This window comes from Rhineura floridana, chromosome 10, assembly GCF_030035675.1.
Source record: "Rhineura floridana isolate rRhiFlo1 chromosome 10, rRhiFlo1.hap2, whole genome shotgun sequence".
NCBI lineage: Eukaryota > Metazoa > Chordata > Lepidosauria > Squamata > Rhineuridae > Rhineura > Rhineura floridana.
In genome coordinates, this window is record NC_084489.1 from 19145565 (window position 1) to 19171413 (window position 25849).

A 25849-nucleotide genomic window follows, 5' to 3' on the forward strand; every position below is an offset into this window, starting at 1 on the left:
TCGTTGTAATAGATTTGCAAGGTCCACACTTTGTACTCGATAGTAGCTTCACATCTGTTTTCCATTCACACAAGTAGATGTTCCTCTGGGAAGGATTAGTGTCAGTTTCCTTGTGTCCCTGCCCTCTAATTTTACATTTTTACTCACTGCAGTTGCTCAATTACTGGGCATTTGCAAATATTTTTGACCTGTGCAGTATTTCCACTCCCCCCTGTCCCCACCACTTCCTGAATCTTGGCGGTTGAAAAAAAGTGGGGTCATCTGCCCCCCTTTTTCTGCTACCCCTTGCTTTTTCTGAGTTAATTTTTCCCTGCTGGGTAAACACATCTATATAATATTGATATTTTAAATAAAATGTCAATATAAAGTTGATATTTTCTCAAAATCTCAAATATTGATATTTTCTCAAAATATCAATATTAATATCAATATTTTTGAGGTGACTTTTTTAAAAAATCCACTTTAGATGTTTTAGGAAAAAATTGGAAAGTGATGATTCATCTGCCCACTAAAAGCCATCAGAGCAAACCATCTTCAAAGATGTGTGGAGTGGAGTGGAGCTGTATTGTTCTAAACTTTTTGTATTATCAATCGATTGGGTTAGTACGGATTTACAGGGGGAAACTGCACGATAGCTTCTGTTTGCCAGTAACGTCATGTGACCCATACGAATTAAAAGGAGATGTGAGTAGCACCAAATACACACTAAACCACTGTGTAGATAAGCCCCTTATCTCCCACAACCCCCTGTAGGCCAAGTCTCACAGAGGGGTGGGGCCACCCATCTGTCAATCACCTGAATTTATACAGTATGTGTAACAAATGAGAGGCAATAAAGGCACTGAACTGCAACAGAAGTGTAAAAATAGGCAAAGTTCATATTGTATGGACAGCAATTAACAAACAGTGATTGATTAAGTATTTTGTAAAGATGCTGTTAAGTTCATGTTAAAATTACACAAGGGTCTCTTGCTCAGAGGCTTAGAGTAATTGAAATGGCCTAGTGGTCTAAGCAGAGGGCTACTACTGCAGCTTCTTGTTGACCCTGTGCATGCTTCTTAACGCAGTAAAGCACATTTAGACAGTGAATTAGGCCTTTTTGCACAGGAGGTTTCAAACAGGAGCAGTCTAATCCATAAGGAGGTGCAGACGTAGGAACCTTCTTCAAGTCAAAATGTATTTTCATGCATGGCTCTTTGTATAGATTGTCAAATGATCCTTGCTTGACATTCATGACATGGATGGGTAGGTAAACAAAACTTTCTTCTTTTCCTTTTTGTTAACTATACATCAGTTAGGAAACAAAAAAGATTCTTTGCTCCTCTTCTTTGCAGTCCAGTCCATTTCTCCTCAGAGATGCAAGAAACCCTCCAAATTCGCCTTGAATGTCACTTTATGATAAGTTCAGCAGCAACTTGGCTCTCCTCCTCTCCCAGCAGACTCATTAATCAACGAAAGACTGGAAACTGTAGCAGTTCAAGCCATTTAGAGTTGGAGGTCCAAACTGATCCTCCTGATAATAAGGAATAATCACAACTGAGGAGCAAGCCTAGTTGCTTTGCAGCAGGATTTAATCCAACAGCTCTATAGCACAGTGATGAAAACAAAGGACCATAAAATGATGTCGCATCATTTTAACACATTATATGAGTAGGATTAAAACACATGGGGGGGGGAGTCAATAATGTCCTAATAGGAGAAAACCATTGTCTGCTAGCAAAGTACGAAACTAATTTCATGCTTGTGATAAAATGGGAGGGGGACCTCTCTTCTCACTGTGCCTTTAGGAAGGGAGGTGTGGGGATGATTTAGCACTATTTTAGCAATAATAAAAATCTAAGCCTAAAGTTCTTGGAGAGGAAGGAAACGTGTAGAAGCAAATGCACGGAACTGGAAATATCACAGCTTAAGTGACAGAGCATGTGGAAGAGCCCAATTCAAGGAGAGACCCACCATTTACTGTTATGTCTCAGGAAGCCTTTGAAGTTACCAACCAACTTAAGGCTTAATAGCACCATGCCCTCTCCCAATATCTTTCTCACCCTGCCTTCCCAATGTTTTTTTAAAAAAACTATCCAGGATGAGGGAAAGCTTAGTGTAACTGAAAAGCTTGCATACCACACTGTGACCATTGGTTGGTATAAATGAAGGTTTTCTCTGACTGTCCTTGTAAATGTAAGTCTCCATGTGTTTTATAATGAAGGATGAATGCAGTGTTTCACCTTAAGAAATCACAATATCATAGCCAGAACAAGGTTTCAAACAATGTGAGTCAATGCATTACAGAATGAATTCTATCCAAAATAGAAAGGTTGCTATTTTTAGCCATCATCCCTTCTTTCTTCCTAAATTTGGAGGCTTGCTATTTTGTCATGATATTTAATTGAATTGTCAGCTGTTACATCATCGTTCTGCACTCCCCATTTACGAATTCCACAGCGGATTGCATGAAAAGAACATTTCAGTACGTCAAACCAAGGCCAAGACAGATAGCACTGATATGAAAACATTGTTGGAGGTAAAAAGTATATTGATTTGACTGAAATATTCCCAGATCCAAGACACTATTTCTTCAATAGTTTTCAGTTCAATGACTGAGATGCTATATTACTGAGAAGCAAAGGCACAATCTGCTAGGCCCAGTTCAGCCTCCACCAACCTAATGCTTTGGACTACAGTTCCCATCAGCCCCACACATGTCATGCTAGCTGTGGCTAATGAGAATTGTAATCCATATTTGGAGGGCACCAGGTTGGTGGTCTACTTATTTGGGCATGAAACAGTCATATCCAGCATGTTAGTGTCCCAATAATTTAAGTAGAAGGGAGGCATTGATGATACTAAATTGTTCACAGTTGTTAAAACAAAAGAAATTGTGGAGAACTCCAAAAGGACCTCTCTAAACTGAGTGAATGGGTGGTGAAATGCCAAATGTAATTAAATGTAACCAATATAAAGTTATGCATATTGGAAAAAAAAATCTTAATTTCACATATAGTTCATGGGGTTTGAACTGATGGTGACTGACCAGGAATGAGCTCTTGGGGTCATAGTGGATAGGTCGATAAAGATGTTGACCAAGTGTGCGACAGCTGTGAAAAAGGCATATTCCATTCATTAGGGAAGGTATGAAAAATAAAACTGCTGATATCATAATGCCGTTATAGAATTCTATGGTGCAGCCACATTTGGAATACTGTACAGTTCTGGTCACCTCAACTCAAAAAGCATATTGTAGAGCTGGAAAAGGTTCAGAAAAGGGCAAACAAAATGATCAGGGGGATGGAGCGACTCCTCTAAGAGGAAAGGTTGCAGCATTTGCGGCTTTTTACTTTAGAGAAAAGGTGAGTAAGAATATAGAAGTGTATAAAATTATGCATGGAATGGAGAAAGTAGATAGAGAAAAGTTTTTCTCCCTTTCTCATAACACTAGAATTCGTGGAGCCCAATGAGGCTGAATATTGGAAGATTCAGATCAGACAAAAGAAAGTACTTCACACAACGGATAGTTAAACTGGGATTTGCTCTCATAACAGGCAGTGATGGCCACCAACTTGAATGGATTTCAAAGAGGATCAGACAAATTCATGGTGGAAAAGGCTATCAATGGCTACTAACCATGATGGCTATGCTCTGTCTCCATAGGCGGACGCAATATGCGTCCAAATGCCAGTGTCTGGAAAGTGCAGGAGGGAGAGTGCTCTTTGAACCCCGATCCTGCTCATGGGTTTCCCCTGGGCAACTGGCTGGCCACTGTGGATACTGGGCTAGATGGGCCATTGGCCTGATCCAGTAGGCTCCTCTTATGTTCTTATGCCTGTTTTTTTTACTAGCAAAAGGTCCATTAAGCTTGATAAATGGAAGAGGGATGATGAATTCTAATTATTTTGCAAATTCCACTCCCCCTATTTCTCCTCCCCATACCCCACCCTTCTGTGTGTTATTGATGCCATTTCCTGAGGCAGAGCAAAGGCTGCTTTCCCTCCCCCAAGTCTGACACTTTCTCCTACCCTCCTAGATGTAGTGTCAAATAAGGCTTTAAATATGTGAATGCATTTGATACAACTGGTTTTTCCTTAACAGTTGCAGGGGCTGACCAGGTTTTGGACTATGGTACATGGGAAGGGGATTAATCCTGTCCCTCTATGCCACAGTCCTGATCAATGGTGAGTTTGGGGGTTGGAATGGATAATTTCTATGAGTCCCCTTCCAGCCTCTGATTTGGAATCCTGTGCCTTGGGGTGAGAAACTTGCTCTGCTGGGCAGATGAGTTTCTTTTGTTAAGCTAATAGAGTGGCCAGGTTTGTTAATGGGTCTATCAGGTGCCCAGCAACTGGTGAATGGGTCAGGGAGATCCTTTTGTCATTGAAACTCTTCAGGAGAGCCTCCTCCCCCTCCTGGGGCCTAGGAGAGGCTTGTGTTTTGAGTTGTGCCAGAGAATGGCTGGGAACTGGAGGCAGGCTGAGAGACTGGCTCTCTGCACCATGGCTTTAGGATGCCTCCTGTATCCCTGATGGAAAAACTGGATATTGGACTGCTAATGCCTTGAACCCCTCCATCCTAAGCTCAGGTTGGAATGTGTGTAAATAAATCAACCATATTTCATAAAGACACCATAGTCTCTGCTGACCTTCTTCCCAAGGAAACCAAACCCAGGGCAAGCGCAGGGACCCCAGGAAATCTCACTGCTCGGAGATTGGGGAGGTGTGCAACACTGGTGATAGAAGTGGGATTGAGTTTCCTGGAAGAAGTATTGGGAGCAAGGTGTGCCTGAGCCAAAATGGAGGGAGAAACTGCATTCCTGGAACAGCTAAGATTGATATTCCAGCAGCAAAGGAGGACTAGCAACAAAGGCAAAGAGAGTGCCAAGAGGAACGGGAGCACTGGCAACAAATGGGGGAGATCATTGGAAGCTTCTTGGGAGAGGAAAAGGAGACCCTATGTGGGGAAGTGAGAGACCTGCCTGATCAGCCGCTACAAGGGGTTGAGAGTGACCCAGGAGTCCAGCTGCAGAGCATCCAGACCGGGGTGGCTAAAGAGATCCAGAAAGTGGATGGGCAGCTGGAGGACTTGGAATGTAAGGAGTTGCAGTCAGTAGCGGAGGAAGAAGAAGCTTTGAGTGTCCAGGAGCCTGCCAGGGGGAAAGACACCAGAAAGCTAAAAGTAAAGCCTCACAAGTTGAAGGAGGACAGACTGGAAAATGAAGAGGAAGAGGCCTCAGAAGAAAGTGGGGTAGAGGCTGGAGAAGACATGCTGCTGATAGATTTCTCCGCTCCATGTGTGCCTGCTGTTAAAGAAGTAGTGCAGGAGGAAGAAAAGGCCTTGGAGAAAGGTGAACTAGAGGCTGGAGAATATATATTTTTTGTCCCGTGTGTGCCAGCTGCGGAAGAGAAAGTGCAGGAGGAAAAGTTGGAGGTGTGTGTGCAAGAGGAGCTGCCAGCTCCTGGAGAAATGTCTTTGCAAGAAAAAGTGCAGGAGGCGAAGCCTGAGATGGGAGTGCAAGTCCCAGAGGAGCTCCCAGTGCCTGGAAAGATGGGTGAGATGAAATCCCCAAGTGACTTTGCCCCTTGGGTGCCCCATAATGGTCTTATATGGTGGGATGCAGCTCCTATGATGATTGCAGTCCCTGGGTAAATTCCAGCAGTGAGAGGCACCCAGCACCCAGCGAGTTTAGAGGGCAAGAGACGCTGGGAGGGTTACCTGCCTCTGTTTGGGCCCATGATTCACACTGGAGATGGTGAGGGAGAACAGAGATTTCTTTCTGCCAACCTGGGTGGGCTAGGCCAGCTAGTCCTGAAGAAGATGCCTCCAGATAAAGACTTGTGGCAGGACTTTGATTTGGAGTTTGGGGCAGGAGATGAAGTGGACTGGCTTAAAGACTTTTCCCTGAGCAGAGAGTGGGAAGAAAATGGCTACAGCCTGCCGTGTGCTGATGAGGAAACAAATCTGTTCCTGGAGAGGAGTCCCAAGACCCTGCAGGCATCAGGGATCAGCTTGGACTGGGAACTCCATGAAGCCCCAAGACATAGGGCCATGAGAGCACTGCATGGTTTGGGGATGGGGGTTGTGCATATGGGACTGTGTCCTGGTTTGCTGTAGGAATTCTTCTGAGGGTTTTAGTATTGCCTTTTGAAATGCTGTTGATTTGTGCTTTTTGCATGCTTGTGGGGATAATGCTGTTTAATTATTTTTTTAGAAATTATGCTGATAAGTGTGTGCAATAAGGTTTTAATATTTAAGATTACTATTCTGCATCTGTTAGATTGTGGGTGTGGGTGCAACTGTTTGGGGGAGCAAGGGAAAATGTGCATGTGTGTTTGAGGGATGTTGTGCAGCAGTGGCACAAGGCAGGACAAAGGAGCTCCAGTACTGAGGCTGTAATCTGGCTTAAACATGTCAGGGAACTCGCTATCTTGGGCACTGCGAAGTTACGAGGACTGGGTAAGCGGTTTGGATGCAGACCTGTGACTGGGAGCTCCAAGAAAAAAGATGAAGCCTAAAGAGAGAGCAGCTATTTGAAAACTTGCTGTAAAAGAATGGATTGTTTTTGTACTTGTGTTGAAATGAGACTGTAATATGACTATGCTTTTAATGATGTATATTTCAATGTCTTACTAACCTGTATTTGTTATTCCTTTGTAGGAAAAGCTGTTATTCTGTAGTTTATTTGCAGGTCTGGGACAGACCTTTTCAGGGAAGGGGGTAGTGTTGTGAGTTTGGGGGTTGGAATGGATAATTTCTATGAGTCCCCTTCCAGCCTCTGATTTGGAATCCTGTGCCTTGGGGTGAGAAACTCGCTGTGCTGGCCAAATGAGTTTCTTTTGTTAAGCTAATAGAGTGACCCCTAATGGGTCTATCAGGTGCCCAGCAACTGGTGAATGGGCCAGGAAGAGACTTTTGTCATTGAAACTCTTCAGGAGAGCCTCCTCCCCCTCCTGGGGCCTAGGAGAGGCTTGTGTTTTGAGTTGTGTCAGAGAATGGCTGGGAACTGGAGGCAGGCAGAGAGGCTGGCTCTCTGCACCATGACTTTAGGGTGCCTCCTGTATCCCTGATGGAAAAGCTGGATATTGGACTGCTAATGCCTTGAACCCCTCCATCCTAAGCTCAGGTAGGAATGTGTGTAAATAAATCAACCATATTTCATAAAGACACCACAGTCTCCGCTGACCTTCTTCCCAAGGAAACCAAACCCAGGGCAAGCTCAGGGACCCCAAGAAATCTCACCGCTTGGAGATTGGGGAGGTGTGTAACAGTATTTTCCTATTCCCCTTGGAAGGGAAGCTGCCATTGGGAACATGGCACAGAGGGAGGGGCTGGCTCACCTGTGGCATAGTCTTGAGCTTCTTCACTGAGGGTGCCTCTGCTGCTGTTTTCTTTTTAAAAGGGAAAAAAACCCAGGCACATTTAATGTGTTCCTGTATTTAATGGCAACAAAGATGTATGTATGATGGTCACAGGAAATGGCCTACAAAAAGACTTTTATATTCTTCCTGAATGGGAAGAACAATGCTAACTGACCAGGGCTGTCGCCAGAGAGCGGGCAGGTTGGGCCCTGGCTGAGGGCCCCTTGTGGTCCAGAGTGGAGGGTGGCACTCCCATTCCATGATCCGCAGCAGAGTTGGGTCCTGCAACCCGACCCTGCCACGGATTGTGGAGAGAGAGCTCCCAGGCAGTACCCCAAAAGAGACAGTGCAGACTTCAATAAGACCGCATGCACACCCCACCTACCTCTCCCATCAGTGTAAATGCTGTATGCACTGTGCACACATGCCTACCATCACCCAAGATGGCGGCAGGGGCTTCCCTAAGTGGCTGCTGCCTCTGCTGCCATGTTGGTTGATGCACACTATGCACACACATCATTTACACAACACGAGAAGTAGGTGGGGTCAGAGCAGAGCTTGGAAGATTACTTTTAAAAAGTAATAAATTACAGTTACAATTACTTGGCCCAAAAAAGTAGTAATTACCATTACAATTACAATTGCTCTGAAAGTAACTGATTACGTTACTTTTTCTCAAAAGTAATCACTACAATTACATTTCAGTTACTTTAAAAAAAAAACTCCTACAAGGTGCTGGCCTTGGCTGCTGCACATCTAAGAAGCCTAAAACAATATTAAAAATAAACACACACACACAGGGGGTAGTAGAATAAAAAAAATTATCCATAAGATTAACATAATGGCATAACAGAATCTCACATCCCCCCAAGCAATGAAGATACCCCAACTCTTGAAATCAAATTTTACACTTGAAATGCTTTTATAATATGTTTCTGTTATGTCTCAAAAGAACAAGATGCTCAAAGAGCATGTCAGACAAGGAATGTCTTTTTACAGTCATTACGTTGCCACCAGTACTGAACAGGCGTTCTACTGCAGCGCTTGAAGGCATGCCTGTGTTGTGCTGCAAAAAACACCACAGCACACGTGGAAAGCCATGGAGTGATGACACTTCCCTGCTGGGAGACCTCAGGTACCTCACCAGTTCCTCCTCAGCAGTGTCCACTGCTGACTTCTTGCCCTGGGGCAGAAAGTTAAAGAAGTCATCTTCTAAGTCATCTCCTTCCTGGTCTTTATCTGAAGACTGATCACTGTCCTCATTAAGTACACCCATCTTTATTTCAGCTTTCAACAAGGCTTCCATTGTGTATCTAAGAAAGAGAGAGGATATGTTAACACATATATGTTAGGAAACCATCATCTGCTCTTCATTTCCTGATGCTTGTCATGTCCCCTGGTTCAGGGTCCAGCCTGAGCCTGTGGATGATGACATGGAAGGTAGGAAGGTGACCAAGTCACCACACTCATGGGGCAGCACAGCAGACCCTTAAGGATTACCTGCAGCAACCCAAGGTTGTGATGAGGAGCCCCAGGAAGAAAAGGCCCAGCCCCTGCCTACCACCTTAAGCCCTCTGATGCCTCCCTTGAGACAACATTTCCCTTGGAGTAATCCACCCAAAGGGCTTCCCTAATGTTCTTACTTGTTGGTATGGGTGGTGGCCTGACACGATTCCAGCCGATCTAGTTTGAAGCGAGGGTGTACGCAGGCTGCCAGAAGAAGCAGATCCCTGCCAGATCCCCACCTCTCAAGGGTTGTCTGCTGCTGCTTCAGCATTTTGGGAGGAGGGGTGTCATGCATTGGTTCAGGAAGGCCACGTCTCCTTGCCTTTATTGCTTCTTCAATTGATCTCAGCTTCTCAGGGTGTGCCCTCTGAGGAAGAAGAACAAAGCATGAATCCAAGAAAAAATGGAAGAGGAACTTCACAATTTAAACATAAATAGACAATGGACACTCTTTGAGGACCAGCATGACAAAGGCTTACCTCAAAATGTTTCTTCACATTGGATGAGGGGGAAAACAGCTGATCTCAGATTTTTGATCCTTGGAAGGCAGTAATTGCATCGTACAACAACATTTTCCCCACTCTGGCTCACAAATGTACAAGCTTTCTCAAAGCCAAACCATGGTACTTGCTGTTCTGCAGATGTGGCTGTGGGCAACTGGCACTGCTTCATGCCCTCCTCCTCCTCGTGCACAGGGCCTCCTTTCTGAACCTCACTTTCTAGTTTTGCCTCCTCAGGATCAACAAGCTGTGACTCAAGTGGCCGCACTAACTGACTGCTGCTGTCAGCAGCAAAACCTGCAACAGGCGTCTCTGTAATAAACAAGAGATAATGCTCCTATATGGGTGAACTTCAGCTGTGATGTGCCCCCATCTCTTCCCCATGTTGCAAGATCCCCCAGTCAGAGTGGAAGTAAGCAGGTCAATAGCACAATTAAAAGAGATCCTATTTGCTCACTGAATAACCCTGCCTGGGCCAGTCTAACCTACTATCTCACAGGGTTGTTGTGAGAACAAAAACCCTATTCATAGGTTCACCATAAGTTGGAATCAACTTGAAGGCGGTACATATATTTTTTATTTTGAATATGATGATTATGATAATAAATATGCAGCATTTCAAATTAATTCTGTATGAGAAGCATTCCATGCCAAGCTTGGAAAACCAAGGATGAGGTATAAAATGTAGACAAAAATACTTTTGACAAAATGCCGTTTATATTTTATATATATGAGCCTGGGTAGGGAACATTTAATCTAGCCTACTTGCTTTCAGCAAGAAGGGTTAAGTGCCTTCAGGCGAGGGCAGTCACCAGAAGGCCACAGCAGAGACAAAGGAGCCTAGTGTTGTGGAGATGTTAGATGGGAGCTTTGGGGAGTAAAGATGGAGGCTCCTGAAGGCTGCAATTCTAAACACACTTACTAAGGGATTAAGCCCCATAGAACTCAACAGGACTGACTTCTAAGTAGATATAGTTTGGACTGTGCTGTTGGTAAACCTTGACTAGGGTTCTTCTGCAAAGACATCCATATCCAAGCAGGGTTGGCAACCCCTGCCTGGAATACCCTGCCCTTATCTTTTAATGTGGCTGCTCCAAATGTTTTTACAGATTTGACCCTTTACTTCAGAAAGAGGTCTGAAAAATGAGTAAGAGTAAGAAGTATCTTTTAAAATTGTTCTTTTCAATTCACTCTTGAATGAACATCATACCTAGGGCAGATCCACACCATTCCTTTAAAGCACATTCAACACCCATTTGAAGCACATGAATCCCACTACAGAATCATGGGAACTGCAGTTTGTTAAGAGTGGTAAGAACTATAACTGTGAGGGGGAAATTACACTTCCCAGAATTCTTTAGGGGAAGTCATGCACTTTAAATGCGAGTTGGGTGTGCTTTACACATATTGTGTGAATCCGCTTAATAAATTTTGCCTGCATGTAAATTGTTCTAATTAATTTTTCAAAATGAAAATAAGCTATAAAGTGTAGTGGGTGACCATGGGCTACTCACCATTTCTCAGCCTATCTGCCCCTCAGGATGAAAACAATGGAGAACCATGACTACCCCAAGGCATACTTAAAATGTAAAGGAAGTATTGTACAACCATAGTATGCAATTGGATACTTATAGGGACACAGCATGACAAAAGTGGGTGGAAGTAAAAGTTCTACACTTAGGAAAAAGAAACCAAATGCACAGTTATAAGATGGGGGATACTTGGCTCAGCAGTACGACATGCAAGAAGGATCTTGGAATTGTTGTTGATCACAAGCTGAATATGAGCCAACAGTGTGATGTGGCTGCAAAAAAGGCAAATGCTATATCAGGCTGCATTAACAGAAGTATAGTTTCCAAATCATGTGAAGTATTAGTTCCCCTCTATTCAGCACTGGTTAGGCCTCATCTTGAGTGCTGTGTCCAGTTCTGGTCTCTGCACTTCAAGAAGGATGCAGACAAACTGGAACAGGTTCAAAAGAGGGCAACAAGGATGATCAGGGGACTGGAAACAACGCCCTATGAGGAGAGACTGAAGGAACTGGGCATATTTAACCTGGAGAAGAGAAGACTGAGGGGAGATATGATAGCACTCTTCAAGTATTTGAAAGGTTGCCACACAGAGGAGGGCCGGGATCTCTTCTCAATGATCCCAGAGTGCAGGACACAGAATAATGGGCTCAAGTTGCAAGAAGCCAGATTTCGACTGGACATCAGGAAAAACTTCCTAACTGTTAGAGCCATACAACAATGGAACTAATTACTAGAGAGGTAGTGGGATCTCCGACACTGGAGGCATTCAAGAGGCAGCTGGACAGCCATCTGTCGGGAATGCTTTGATTTGGATTCCTGCATTGAGCAGGGGGTTGGACTTGATGGCCTTATAGGCCCCTTCCAACTCTACTATTCTATGATTCTATGAAAATATTTATATAAGCATGACTATCAAATATGTTTATTTATATAACCTGTAAAGATATTTATAGTGCAATCCTATGTTTGTTTACTCAGAAGCAAGTCCCAATGTATTCAATGGGGCTTACTCAACCAGGGAAAACTGCAGCCTCAAGTGATAAGGAACTTGTTCTTTTAACAAGTCCTTTAAGTTGAGAGCTTATCCCAGTCTGCGTCTGTGTTGAAATGGCTTTTAAATATGTTTTTAATTTTTTTCTTAAAAAAAATGTTTTTAAAGCTTTTAAAAATGTTTTTAAAGATGTTTTGTTTTAATATATTTTAAAGTCTGTTTTTATGATTTTTAAAGTGTTTTTAGTGCTTTTGTTTGCTGCCCTGGGCTCCTACTGGGAGGAAGGGTGGGATATAAATAAAATAATAAAAATAAATAAATAAATAAACTTCATTCATTTTTTTTAAAAATGAGTATTAGTTTCCTACATAATAAAAACTGTGATAAACCCTGCCTAATTTCTTTAAAAATAGGGTTGGAGGGAGAGAGATTTACAACACAAACACAAGTCTGCACTTTACTCACAATCATGAAAGGGCGGGGTTGCAGCCAGAGCTTTGAAAAGTTACTTTAAACTACAACTCCCATCAGCCCCAGCCAGCATGGCCACTGGATTGTGCTGATGGGAGTTGTAGCTAGAGCATGATCTGTTTAAAAAAAAGTTGTGCAGGGGGGGTTACGTTTTGGTGTATATCTCGGGAATTAGACCACCTAGAAACTTTTTTTAAAAAATTGAAGCGGAGAGTCCAGAGAGTAAGGGGTGGTAGCCAGAGAGCCGGAGCCCCCCCACAAAACCAGAGACTCCAGCCAAAAACACACACACCGGGGCACACACACACACAAATCATCGTCACTCACCTCCACAGCTCTTTGCCATTCTGCCTTCCTTGCCCTGGCTTTTTCCTCCGGCGTCCATTTTTTCCTCTCAGAGTCAGATGCTAGCAGGCTCCCCCTGCCTATTCATCTCTTCTGTCGTGCCTCCTAACACAGATCATGAGGGAAGAGATAGTCTGCGCAGAGGTCCAATCAGTGTGAGGCACATGTCTTGTGTTAACCAATCACAGCCAGGAGCTGACTTCCCCTTGTTCCCGCCCCCAAGTAACGTCCAACCTAACGTGGAAACATTAAAGTTGAAGCTGAAAAGTAGGGAAATTACTATTCGTTCCGTTACTTGCCAAATTTAATGGAATTACCCACTCATTTAAAATTGTAACGAATTAAAAGTAACTCGTTATTTCCAAGCTCTGGCTTGGAAAAGTTACTTTTTTGAACTACAACTCCCATCAGCCCCAGCCAGGCGCTGGCTGGGGCTGATGGGAGTTGTAGTTCAAAAAAGTTACTTTTCCAAGCTCTGGTGGGGTGGGCGGGTGAGCTTATTGAAGCCTGTGCTGTCTGTATTGAGGGTGCCTGAGAGCTCCCTCTCCACGATCCATGGCAGAGTTAGCCCCATACTGCCTCCATGGGGACATTGTTCCAATAGTGTTGTGGACTTGGAGCAGGCTGGCACCCAAGGGCGTAATCATGCCTGGCCCCAGCCCTGTTGCTGACTGTTCAAGGAATCTTGATTGACCCCTAGGCTGCAAGTTTATGCATGTTTACTTGGAAGTGTGTCCCATTGACACTGGCTGAATAAATATGCATTGAATATTTGGATGTCTTGTGTATACTCCAATATCCTAAGACACCAAAGATATTTCTGCCATATTTTCCCTCTTCTTCCCGTATCTAAATAGTGGAAATGAAGCTTATACTTATTTGTAAAATGTTTGCCCATAACTACATTTAGGCTGTAATCCAGTACACACTTACCTGGGATAAAGTTCCATTGAACCCAATGGAGCTCACGCCTGATTAGATGTATATTGGTTTCCAGCCTTAGGCAATTAGGAGATGAAGTCTACCAAGTATGATTTTTTACATGAAAAATGTGCACATTAGACTTTTCTACTATCTTCCTTAAGTTAAGCAGTTAAGTTCATATGATGATCAATGTTCTATAACAAACACATCCCTAGTGAAGTTAAAAATCATATTTGACATTTAACTAGCATTCCTCTTAACTGTCAGAGAACAGGAAAGAGCAAAAGGTCATGCAAATCAATCAAGACAGCCCGTCATGTGAAAACAGGATATGAAGTTGGTAGAGGCAATGGGTGCCTCAGTTTGAATTTCTGGTATATTTCCACATTTTTAGAATGCATCTGTTATATATTTTTAAATCTCACATAAATAATTTTTGCCATGCAGGTAATTTAACTTGAAAACGCTTTTTGCAATGATCACTTTCTTCAAGGATTATGAAGTTGTACATAGTCACTTTAATAGAACTACCTTTGAAGGGCTAATTCCCAAAAGGAAAAAAATCAGGCTCCTTAACTCTCCACCTGAGGCATCATTTTGTAAACCAGACAGAAAAATATCTCCATGAAAAATATGAATGCAATTACTGTGGATTGATGACCTCATGACAGCTACAGGGACAGATACTTGGCCGTTGGAAAAGCATAGTCTGTGTAGTTCAGGGTCTTTAGGATAGTAACTGATAGATAAGGAAAAGGTGTAGTGAACCATAGCTAAAAAGGTGTTTTTTAGTTTTCAGATATTTAGACTTGAATTTCTTAATTCTTGTGGAACACTGATATCCAGACCAGGTCTGGAATGTGTCCATCTTAAGTGAATCATTTCAAACTCACCATGTCTTTAAATAAGACATCAGTTTGTGGGACAGGAACTACAAGTGCCTTCCATACCTCTCTTCCCTCCCATCATCAGGAAATGGATAAAGTCCCAATGTAGAGACAACTTGCATTTCTACCAGCAGGATTGGCCCAAGACATTTTACTGCCTGAGGCAAATAACAAGATGATGCCCCCTTCCTTGTACAGAAGCTGACTGAACTAACCATTAAATCTTACTTCAACACTGGCAATGGGATAGCATTCTCCAGGGCACCTGAGGGCAGCAGGCTAGTTTAGGGGATGTATGACAGTCCTGAGTGCAAACACAGCTTTGATCACCAGCAATGATTAGGGGACTCAGGAGGAAGTCCCCCCTCACCTGCCAGGTGAGGTAATTGCCTCATTCTGCCTTATGGTAGGACAAGGATTGGGAAGAGGGAAGATGAAAAAACCAAATATTTCAGATTGGAGATTAGGGGAAACATGAAGTGTGGGGTACTTTTGATTCCTGTTCCATTTGCATCTATGTTATATCTCCGTTCCTGGAGGCAGTTGACTTGGCCACAGTGACACGTGCATTGGTGACATCGAGGCTTGATTACTGTAACACACCCTGTGTGGGGCTGCCTTTGAAAATGGTTTGGAAATTACAGTTGGTTCAAAATGCAGCAACCAGAATGTTAACTGGAGCACAGCACAGGAAGCATATCACCCCTGTGCTTTATCGACTCCACTGGCTCCCAATTTGCTTCCAGGCCCAATTCAAAGTGCTGGTTCTGACCTTTAAAGCCCTAAACGGCCTTGGACCAATGTACCTGAGGGACCGCTTACGCCCATATGTACCTGCCCAGGATTTAAGATCATCTGCCACTGGTCTCCTCTGCGTGCCTGGAGTGACAGGCATGCGGGAGAGAGCTTTTTCAGCTGCGGCCCCCAAAATGGCGGCAGAGGCTTCAGCCCCTTAGGGAAACCTCAGCCACCATCTTGATTGATGGCAAACCTGCACGCGCAGTGCACACAACCGTGAAAAACAGCAGAGAGAAAGGTAGGTGAAGCAGGGGAATAGCGGGAGGCTCTGAAGCTCCTGTTCTGCTATCTGCAGCACCTGGCCGCCCTTTAGAACCGGCCCTGATATCTACTCAGAAGTAAGTCCTATTGAGTTCTATGGGGCTTAGTCCTTTAGTGTGTTTAGAACTGCAGCCTTCAGGGCATCCATCTTTACTCCTGAGTGCTCCCATCTAACATCTCCACAACATTAGGCTTTCTTCCTACAATGGCCTTCTGGTGACTGGTCTGACCTGAGGGCACTTAAACCCTTCTTGCAAGAAGCAAGAAGGCTAGATTAAATGTTCCTTACCCAGGCTTTCTAAGCAGGTGAGAAGAAATGATCCCATCAGGTCAGCTGGACCTGGAAACACCCTCATTTAGCTAAGATTCCTATTTATTTCCAATCAGAGTTTTTTTTGTTTGTTTGAGTGGTATGCTCCAAGCAAGTGAGTTTATAGCAGCCCACAGGGTAGACAGAAAAGGGTAGAGAATCTTCTTGCTCTTACTCATTTCTCAGACCTCTTTCTGAAGAGAAGGATCAAATCTGTACAGAGGTTTGGAGCAGCCATGTTAAAAGTTTGGGACAGGGCATTCCAGGCAGGGGGTTCCCAACCCTGCTTGGATATGGATATCTTTGCAGAGGATCCCTAGTCAAGATTTACCAACAGCACAATCCTAACCATATCTGCTCAGAAGTATGGCATCAACCGGCAGCTGCAGGTGCACTTCCACGAGATCTGCAAGATGAGGCCGGTTAATGGGCAGCAGCAGGCCGAGAACCATGACCTGTGCTGCTTCCTTGACGAGGACCGGCTCAAGACCAAACGCCTGGCACGCCACTGGCAGCTCTTTGGGCAACTCACGGTGCAGGTGCTGCATGACAAGGTGGCCGCCTGCCTCCACAAGCTGGCTGGCCTAGAGGGCCTCCAGGAGCGCCTGGCCAAGGACAACCTGGAGGAGCTCTGCCTGGCCCTTGACAAGGAGTGTGCCTTTGCGCAGCCCGGCACCAGCGGTGGCTCCTCAGAGCTTAGCCTGCCCTGCGGGCCCCACAACCTGGGCACCGGCAGCTCCAGCACAAGCAGCGTCAGCAGCCTGGACCAGCTCTGCCTCACCTGCACCCCTGACAACTAAACCCATGGGGAGGATGCCTCGCTTCCTTCGCCCCCACGTGGGAAGATGGGCATGACCTGCCCTAGCCCGCAGACTCTCCATCCTTTGCTCCGTGCTCCTGGCTTCAAAGAACCTGGACGGGGTGCTCTGTTTGCCTCTGTTCCTATTTCTCCCACCTGGCTGAAGATGTCATGCCCGGGGAAACCCATACTCATCTCAGTCTCAAAGCAGGGCAGTGGTGGATGTATGTAATTTATTCTAAGTTTCTTTCCTGGACATTTTTTTTCTTAATAATATTATTTGTTATTTAGTTTAATTTTTGTAAATTGTATTGCTTTCATTGATGTATTTTTATACTTGTGTATATTTTTCTTTGTAAGCCGCCTTGAGGGTCTTTGGCCAAAAGGCGGGGTATAAATACATTTATTATAATAATAATAATAATAATAATAATAAATAATAATCTACTCTGAAGTAAGTCCTATTGAGTTCTATGGGGCTTAGTAAGTGTGTTTAGAATTGCAGCCTTCAGGGGCATCCATCTTTACTCCTGAGTGCTCCTATCTAACATCTCCACAACACTAGGCTCCTTTCTCCCTACAGTGGCCTTCTGCTGACTAGCCTGGCCTGAGGGCACTTAAACCTTTCTTGCCAGAAGCAGGTAGGCTAGATTGAATGTACCCTACCCAGGCTCTATCTTTTAGCTAAGATTTCTACCTTAATTTCCAATCAGAGAAATGTTTCTGTTTGAATTCTATGCACCAAGCAACTGTGGTTCATGCTTAATGTATCCTTCTTAATGAATGAATGAATGAAAGTTTATTCGACCATATGGTCAACAAAAACATATGAAAATAGTTAAATATACAGTTGTACATTGATAACAATTTTAGTACAATCCGTGAGCTAAAATTTTTTAAAATACAAATCAATTAAAAGAATACAAGGGCGAGTCGTATTTCGTAATATTGTAAATCCTATAAAATCTTATATTCAACTAGGAGAGCTTTTTAAAATATTGGATCTAAGGTTTTGAACAGCAGCGCTATATTTTGCAACTTGAATTGTTATGTTGGGAAATGTATCGTCTAGAAGATAATGCAGCCAAAGATGTTCAGATTTATGTCGAAAAGTGGACAAAAGAGGAGTTATCAGTTGATGCCTTAAGGAGTTATAAAAGGGACAATAAAAAAGTACATGTATATTATTTTCAACTACATCTTCCCCACAAGGACATACTCGATTTTTATATGGAGTTTTGGCCTACCCTCCATGACAGCCGAAGGTAAAACATCCAATCTAAGAAAAAGCTTTACGATATTTGGAAATTTCTAGATTTAATAAATATGGCATTGGGGTGAAGAACTTGGAATTATGTCTTTGGTTTTTAATTAGTAGTAGATGTTGTTGGTGATCAATATCTTTCAGGCGTTGACGTATATTACTTATAGCTGCTTGGAATCCCATGGTGAAAATAAGTTGAGGTGAGAAGCCTATCATTGTAAGTTTATCTACCACGAGATCTGCCCATAAGGATTTAAAGTTGTCATTTAGTATGTCTGGGGAAAAACCGGTAGGATTAAGGTTAAGTCTTAGCCAGAGATTAATTCTTGAGAGCCATATTCTGGTTTCTATTGATTGTGCTCCGGCTTCCAATCTAAGAATATTATTGGGAACGCATGTTGGGATTGCCATTATGGATCTCAAGAAAATGGTCTGAATCGTTTCAAACTCCTTGAAGTTGAGATTTTTGTTTGCCTGAGATCCATAGATTAATTGTGCTATTATTTTAGCGTTGAAGATTTTAATGGCCGGAAGAAAAGATTGTCCGCCAGTAGAGAAATAGAAAGCAAGTAGTGCTTTCATCATTCTCTCGGCATTAGAAATCATGAGTTTTTTGTGCATGTGACAATTACCTGACGCTTGTATGACATACCCCAAATATTTAAAGGAGCTAACTTGTTCGATTTCATTTCCCTGTATTCGCCAGTGATTATTGGTTTTTTTCCTGGTGAAAGCAATAATTTTGGTCTTTTGGTAGTTTATCTTCAGTGGCTCCGTATGGCAATAAGTTGCTAATTTAGCAAGAAGTCGCTTTAGATCGATTGGAGTTCTCGATATTAAAGCAATATCATCTGCATATAAAAGGATGTTTCTCGATTTCTTAGCTAATATAGGTGTGTAGCTGTTGTTGAAAGACTATGTACAATATTGTTAATATATATATTAAACAATACTGGCGCTAGCACACATCCCTGTTTTACCCCTTTAAATGTTGGAACAGGGTTAGTTAAATATCCATTATTGTTGCATCTTATTTGCATATAAGTATTGTTATAGAGACCCTGTATTAAGATAATAAGACGATTATCCATGCCTAGATGGTTTAATTTTGACCAAAGACGGGGGCGGGATATTGAATCGAATGCCGCCCTCAGGTCCACAAATGCCGCATAAAGAGTTCCTCCTTTTCTAGCTGCATATTTATCAATTAAATGTTGGAGCACAAGTATGTGATCGAAAATTGATCTATTTGATCGAAAACCAGCTTATTCATCCACTAATATATTGTTCTGTTCAATCCAGTCGTTCAGTTTTATATGGAGATGGGCCGCATAGAGCTTACTGATTATGCTAAGTAAACTAATCGGTCTATAGTTGGATGGGTCACTTGTACCTTTTTTGTAAATAGGTACAATTGTAGCCAATCCCCAATCTTTTGGTATCATTAATGTAGAATCGATATATGTGAACAACGAAGCCAGAACGGGAGCCCACCAATTTACATTCGCCTTAAAGACCTCAGGAGGGATATTGTCTGGACCAGGAGCTTTGTTAGACCTCAGTTTAGAGATCAAGTAAACAATTTCCTGTTTGGTGACTGGGGACCAGTTTTGTAAGTACTCATTTGTTGGATAAAGTGATGTGTTTAGATCAATTTGATCCAAGTACAAGTTATAAAAATATGGTTCCCAGACAGGTGCTGGTATGTTTATGTAATTTTGATGTTGAGATTTTGGCCAGTGAGATGTAACTAAACGCCAAAAAGTACTGGTGTTGTTTTGCTTAGCAGCTTCAAGTAATCTTTGCCAAGCACTATTTATGTCTTGTTGTTTTTTATTCTTAATTAGTAATTTATATTTTTTCTTTATTTCGCAGTATGCCTGCAAGTCTTCACGAGTCCCTGTGGTATTAGCTTTTCGGTAAGTATCCCTCAATTGATGGTTAACTATTACGCATTCTCTATCAAACCATATCTTGGATCTTGAACAGTGAGTGGAAGAATGAGGTCGTGATGTATTTATAATAGTCGTTTGTAAATTTATCATAAGTAGTTGGAAAATGCAAAGTGTATCAGTCACAGGAGTGGGTTCTAAAAGTTCATCTTTAATTTTATTAATAGTCGGGGAGATTAATAATTTAGATATCTCATCACTCAACTTTGGTAACCATTTAACCCTAGTTGGGTGCATTTCTACTTCATTGTTAAGGAATGTTCTATGTGGAAAATGATTGGGAGACAAGATGGCGATCTAGGAGGATGTTAATTTTAACTCTCTCCAGATAAATGGACTAAAATACCTCTATTCAATGCTTAAAACCGCCTAATTATTTCAAGGACTATTATTTCAAGGACTATACAGTATCATTATTCACTTGGGATGACCGTTTTTATCTGCTGACTATTTTTATCTGCTGACTATTTTTATCTGCTGACTACTCTCTGTTCTCTGTTCTCTGGCTACTCCCTGCTCCACGCTATGCTCTATAGCTAAATCTGTGAAACAACAGACCCAGAGCTTCGAGCTTCTCTCTCAGCTGTAAGTAATTAAGAACGTGAAACTTATCTTAAGAGGCTTAAGAGACTACTTCACTCTATTTCATATGCTTCACTCTATTTCATATGCTTCACAGTGATTAAGATGAACAAAATAACTCATTAATCCAATACTAAACTGTGATGGTTCTCACCAGGAATGCCTGCAAAACGCTGGGTATCTCTCTCACAACTGAACCTTTACAAACTAACTTTCAAAAATCTTCTCATAACCACAAACAGATGGAGATTACACAATATTATAAACCAAAAAATAGCAAAATGAGAAGAGAGGAAAGTAATGAAACATTAACAACAAACCCACGTTCTTCTCCTATAACTAGGACGAACAAGAATGACTTTGATATCTCTTTAAGCAATACAGAAATATTAGCTCTCAAGTGGGAGGATTCATCCTGCTGCAACTTAGCCGAACAACTAAAATGGGCTGACCAATGTGAGTCTTCTACTCCCTTTCCTGATCCTTACTTGAAAGATTTTCCAATTAACTTATCTACAGCCAGTTCCATGCCCTCACTTGAATCATCTTATAGTGAGTCAATACCTGAACTTCAGTCTATTAGAAGCATTGAAACTTTAATACCATCTTTGTCATTTTCATCAAAAATAAATTCAATTTCACATATTGAATACAATATACATGACTTTACTAACCCTATTGACGTCTTACACAACAAGCAAAGAGAACTTGATACTGCCGACTCATGTAAACCTCACGAAGGATCTAAACTTTACACAACACAGGACAACAGTGAAATGAATACAACAATGAATAAATGGGTCTCAGCAACCATGCAATATTTTTCTCAAATTGCTACAAATGTTACCCAACTAAGTCCTTTATTAACAACACTAATTGAACTTGCTAAAAAAATAGACTCTCAAACCAGCCTAGTAAAAGCTGACTGTATATACAGATCCCAAGCTACCCAAAGTAGGATAAAGGACTGAAAATTGTCTTCAAAGAACAACATAAATACGAACTTACAAGCAATCCAACAAAAGAAAAAAAGTAAGAACATAAAAAACTGCAAATTAATTAGGAAGTCTCACATGAATTTCAGGAACTTATACAAACTATTAGAACTGCCACGACAAGTTTTAAAAAGAAGAAAAAGAGAAAGAGAAAGGAAAAGGAAAAGGAAAAGAGAACTCCTGGAAAAGAGCTTTCTCAGAATTTACGAGATTTTGAACTTTCTCGAGGATCAAATACTGTATTATTAAACCAAACCTCATCCCAAGAGACCACAATCCAGAAGACACCAAAGCTGACTTATAATGAACCCCATAAGGAATCTCATCAGATCCAAACTCAACCTAAAAATAATAAGACAATGACACCAAACCAAATACAGAAGCGATATTGGGAATTGGTCTTAAACCCAAGAAAATTAGTATTTTCGAATTTCCCTAAAATCAAGGGATGGCTACCACAGAGGGAACGTAAATACCATTTATGGGAACTCCTAGAAGAAATAATTCCTGGCATTATTAACATAAACTCAATCTCATCGATACAATACCTCTTTTATAATTACACTACAGCTAGGGCAGTTATTACTTTCTATGATGCGAGGAATGCACATCTTCTCTACTCCTTCAAAGAGATACTCGCGTCTAATTACTTATGGATTACAAGATACTTCGAAAATTACACTTGACCGCAAAGCCTTCTTAAAATTTCCCCGATTTATTCAAACGTATCCATACACTCACAATCAATGACGAGCCCTCAACGAAGAAAGAGAGATTATAATTCCCCCATGGATCAAGAAAACCAATATCCAATATTGAAACTTCCAGAGGAACAGTTGCTTCTTGACCTCTATCCTGATCTCAATCCTAATGAACAACTTGAGACCATCAATAGACTGAAAGATCTAATACAGTCTTTGGAGAATACAAAGAACCCAAATATACTATCTGAAACACAGAAAACCTCACCATCGTTAAATGTATTGGATAATTTAACTTTAATACAAGATTTCTCTGAGTTACAACCAACATACAATGAGTCTTCAAATTTACCTTTATCAACTAACACCTTAAAACGCACCTCTCGTCTATTAGAGAATATTACATCTACTCGACTACATTCTTCCATAGTCACTGAAAACGAACAAGGAGAAAAGCTATCATGCCAACCTCTAACCACTCATTTCCCATCTAACTGACTGAAACCCAAGACAAAAGCAATTTTAGTTTACTTTCATGGAACATTGCTGGATGGAACAATAACTCTGCTAACCAGGACACGATAGATTATCTATCCTCTCATGACATATTATCTCTGCAAGAAACCTGGTCCTTGAGTGAACCAATCCTTGATGGTTTTACATCATACTATCTTCAAGCAATTCCTAGCGATAGGGGTGGCAGACCTAAAGGAGGAATCTGCACCTTTATTTCAACCTCTCTAGAAGTTGAAACTACAATTGCTGGGATTCTCAAAGATCTAGCTATTGCTCTTATATTAAAATTTACTAAATTCTCATTGATACTTATTAACGCATATCTACCTCCCATACGTAGCAATAATATAATTAACGAAAGAATTTCTTTATTTGAAACCTTTATCACTACGTTAATGATTGAAAATCCGGGAAAAAAATTGATTCTACATGGAGATTTTAATGCCCGAATTGGTAACTCAGATGCAGCTCTATTCCAGAAGTACCACCAATTACCTCTACTCTCAACGGAGACTACTAAGATACCCCCTCGCTCTTCTAAGGACAGTGCTATAAATTACAAAGGACACCACAGGGGAATTTACTTATTATTCATTTAATGGTTCATCCCAAATTGATTTTGTTTTCGTTTCAATAGATTTTTACTTTTTGGTAAATAGATTTCACATTGAAAATCGTCGAGAAAGTGATCATTTACCAACCATTACTGAATTTAACCCCAATGCAACTGATTTGCATTTTGCACATCCTTCTTAATGACATCACTAGGGCCCACCCCTGTGTCATCAATCAGGCCTGTCCCTATATCACTAGGGAATGTCCCCATGACATCACAGGGTCCGCCCCTGAAATCTCAGGGTTTGGGATGCTTCTGACCTGGCAACCCTATTAACCACTGTATTCAGCTCTTGCAAGCAGCAACTTTGCAATAAAATGTAGATAGCTACGGGCATTCATATAACAGTTCAAATTTACCAACATTTGTTGACAGTTTCTGGAGAGATCACAGTTGAAAGGCATCATCAAAAGCATACATGAAAGAGCATGAGACCTAGGGTTGCCAGGCTCAGGGCCTGAGAATGATTCTGTATCTTTAAGAGAAGAGAAAATTCAGCCAAGTGCAGGTTTTCTTGCAACAGCGTAATGGGAAAAACCACAAGGTGGAATTCTCCCTTCCCCCTGCACAACTTTTAAAGATACAGAAGACCTCTTGGGGGCTGGGACTGGCTACCACCTCAATACAAGGCTGCCTTAAAACCTGATTTGATGTAGCTTGTCTCATTCAAAATATAACTATTCAATTTAGAATTGTGTAGAATATGAGTAATATGGTCATTGAAGCCTGTGACCCAATTATCAAATTATTGCTGCTATGGTTAATAAAACTCCTTGTCGCTGTGTTGCAGTCATTTTACAAGTCATTAATGTTACTTCACATGTCATAGGTCAGCTATGGGTACTGTATAGCTATAGTTCCATTACCAAAAGTCTTTCCCCCCCATAAAAAATGCTAGGATGCAGCAGGATTCTTGGGGGGCAGGTCATCATTAGACAGATACAATCCACCTTGGATTGCACTAAAACCTCTGACCTTGCTTTTTCTTGTGACTAAATCAAAATGGTAATCTTCTCTGCAGCTTCGATATCAAGGAGATGGTAGCTGAAATGAAATTTGCTGCATTTATTATGACAACATAGTGTATGTGAAGAGTCTTGAACACTCTTAAAGTATGCATTATATAAATGTTACTAGTAGACAGTGGGAAAATTTCACTTTCTGTTCCTTCCCCTTCTTCCTGTTCATTCTTTTTTGTGGGTGGAGGTGGGGGTAGTTCAACGCTTTTAAAAATTATAACTTATTTTTCAAGCATCCCCATTTAACATTCAAAAGAAGTTCAATAATGCTTGCCATATTCATACATATATATAAAATAAATTAAAAATAATAGAAAAACAAAAAACTGTTATATAACTCAGTTTAAAATACGTACAGAAAATTATTACTATATCGAGCAAAGAAATAAATGTTCTCCTGATGTAGGTTGGGTTATTCATCCGCATCAATATATCTGTAATTTTCGTATATTGGTACTAGGGAATGTCAGGAGGCCATCCTGTGTTTGACACCCTCATTGCCATTCCATTGCAGTTGGGCTTTTGCAAAAACCTACATTGTTTGTCTCGTTATTTGCTATAACTGAAACTAACCATTAATTATGGACTTTAATGCATCTCAGTGGAAGAGAAACAAAAAGCAATGCAGAAAATATTGTCATTATTTAAATAACATTTGTGGACTAAAAAAACTGATAATGAATACCCCTGATAATGAATACCTCCAATGAACATGTGTATGAGGCCCAGCACCAGCAGGTGGCCAGTTTGGGCACTGGCTGAGGGCCCCTGGTGCTGGGAGGGTGTAGCTCCTGCTATTTGATCTGTGCTAGAGTGTGCAGAGTGTGCTCCCCATAACCCAGTGCTGGTGTGGATCATGTAATGGCAGACAACCCCCTTGCTGCACAGCCCCACCATTATGGGTGATGGTAAGCATGGACATGCAGCATGCTAATCCGCTGACGTGGCCAGGCCTATTTAAGCCCCTGGTCATGATGTTAGGGTGGTGGCGGCGGCTGCTATCTTCAACAGCCCCTGCAGTCTGGTGCCAAAGGGCCCGCTGCAGTCTGGTGGCAGTCCTGATATGAATTGCAGAAATTTCTGCTCCTGTTTCCATTTCTGATAGAATTATCCAACATCTCTAATTGGTAGCAAGTGTCCATTAAATGATACTGTCAGTTCTTTATGTTATTTTCCATAGGTGTTTCTCTCAATTAATTTTCCACTGCTTCTCTTCTATATCACCAGTCACAACTGGGCATGTGCTGTAGGTAGTGCTGTGGCAACTTGCTCTTGACTTTTATATTGAACAAAATAATACCAAACTGGAGTGAATATGTCCCTTATATTTTGTCCATTTATAATTAATCTTCTCCTGCTCCATTCTTGATGGAATATTTTTCTGTCACTTAACATTCTTTTCCAGCTTCATTCCTGTATACGTCACAAGAGGGGCTTACAGACACATTCATTAGTTTGTTTATATAAAACAGCTTTCACCAACCTGAGGCCCTCCAGATGTTTTTTACTACTACTCCCATCAGCCCCAACTAGTACA

At 41.7% G+C, this 25849-nt stretch overlaps 1 protein-coding gene across 1 annotated transcript; it reads left to right on the top strand.

Moving 5' to 3' along the window:
• The first annotated feature begins 6393 nt into the window (after positions 1-6393).
• Positions 6394-16668, top strand: LOC133365485 (coiled-coil domain-containing protein 85B-like). Its single transcript, XM_061587442.1, has 2 exons — positions 6394-6441; positions 16231-16668. The coding sequence occupies exons 1-2, from the start codon at positions 6394-6396 to the stop codon at positions 16666-16668; spliced, it is 486 nt and encodes a 161-aa protein (XP_061443426.1).
• Positions 16669-25849: the final 9181 nt, after the last annotated feature.

Bases quoted from the DNA above. Each gene is read 5' to 3' on its own strand.
- LOC133365485 (XM_061587442.1), top strand. From the start codon at position 6,394: ATGTCAGGGAACTCGCTATCTTGGGCACTGCGAAGTTACGAGGACTGG. The intron at 6,442-16,230 runs GTAAGCGGTTTG...ATATCTGCTCAG, and splicing joins TGCGAAGTTACGAGGACTGG to AAGTATGGCATCAACCGGCA.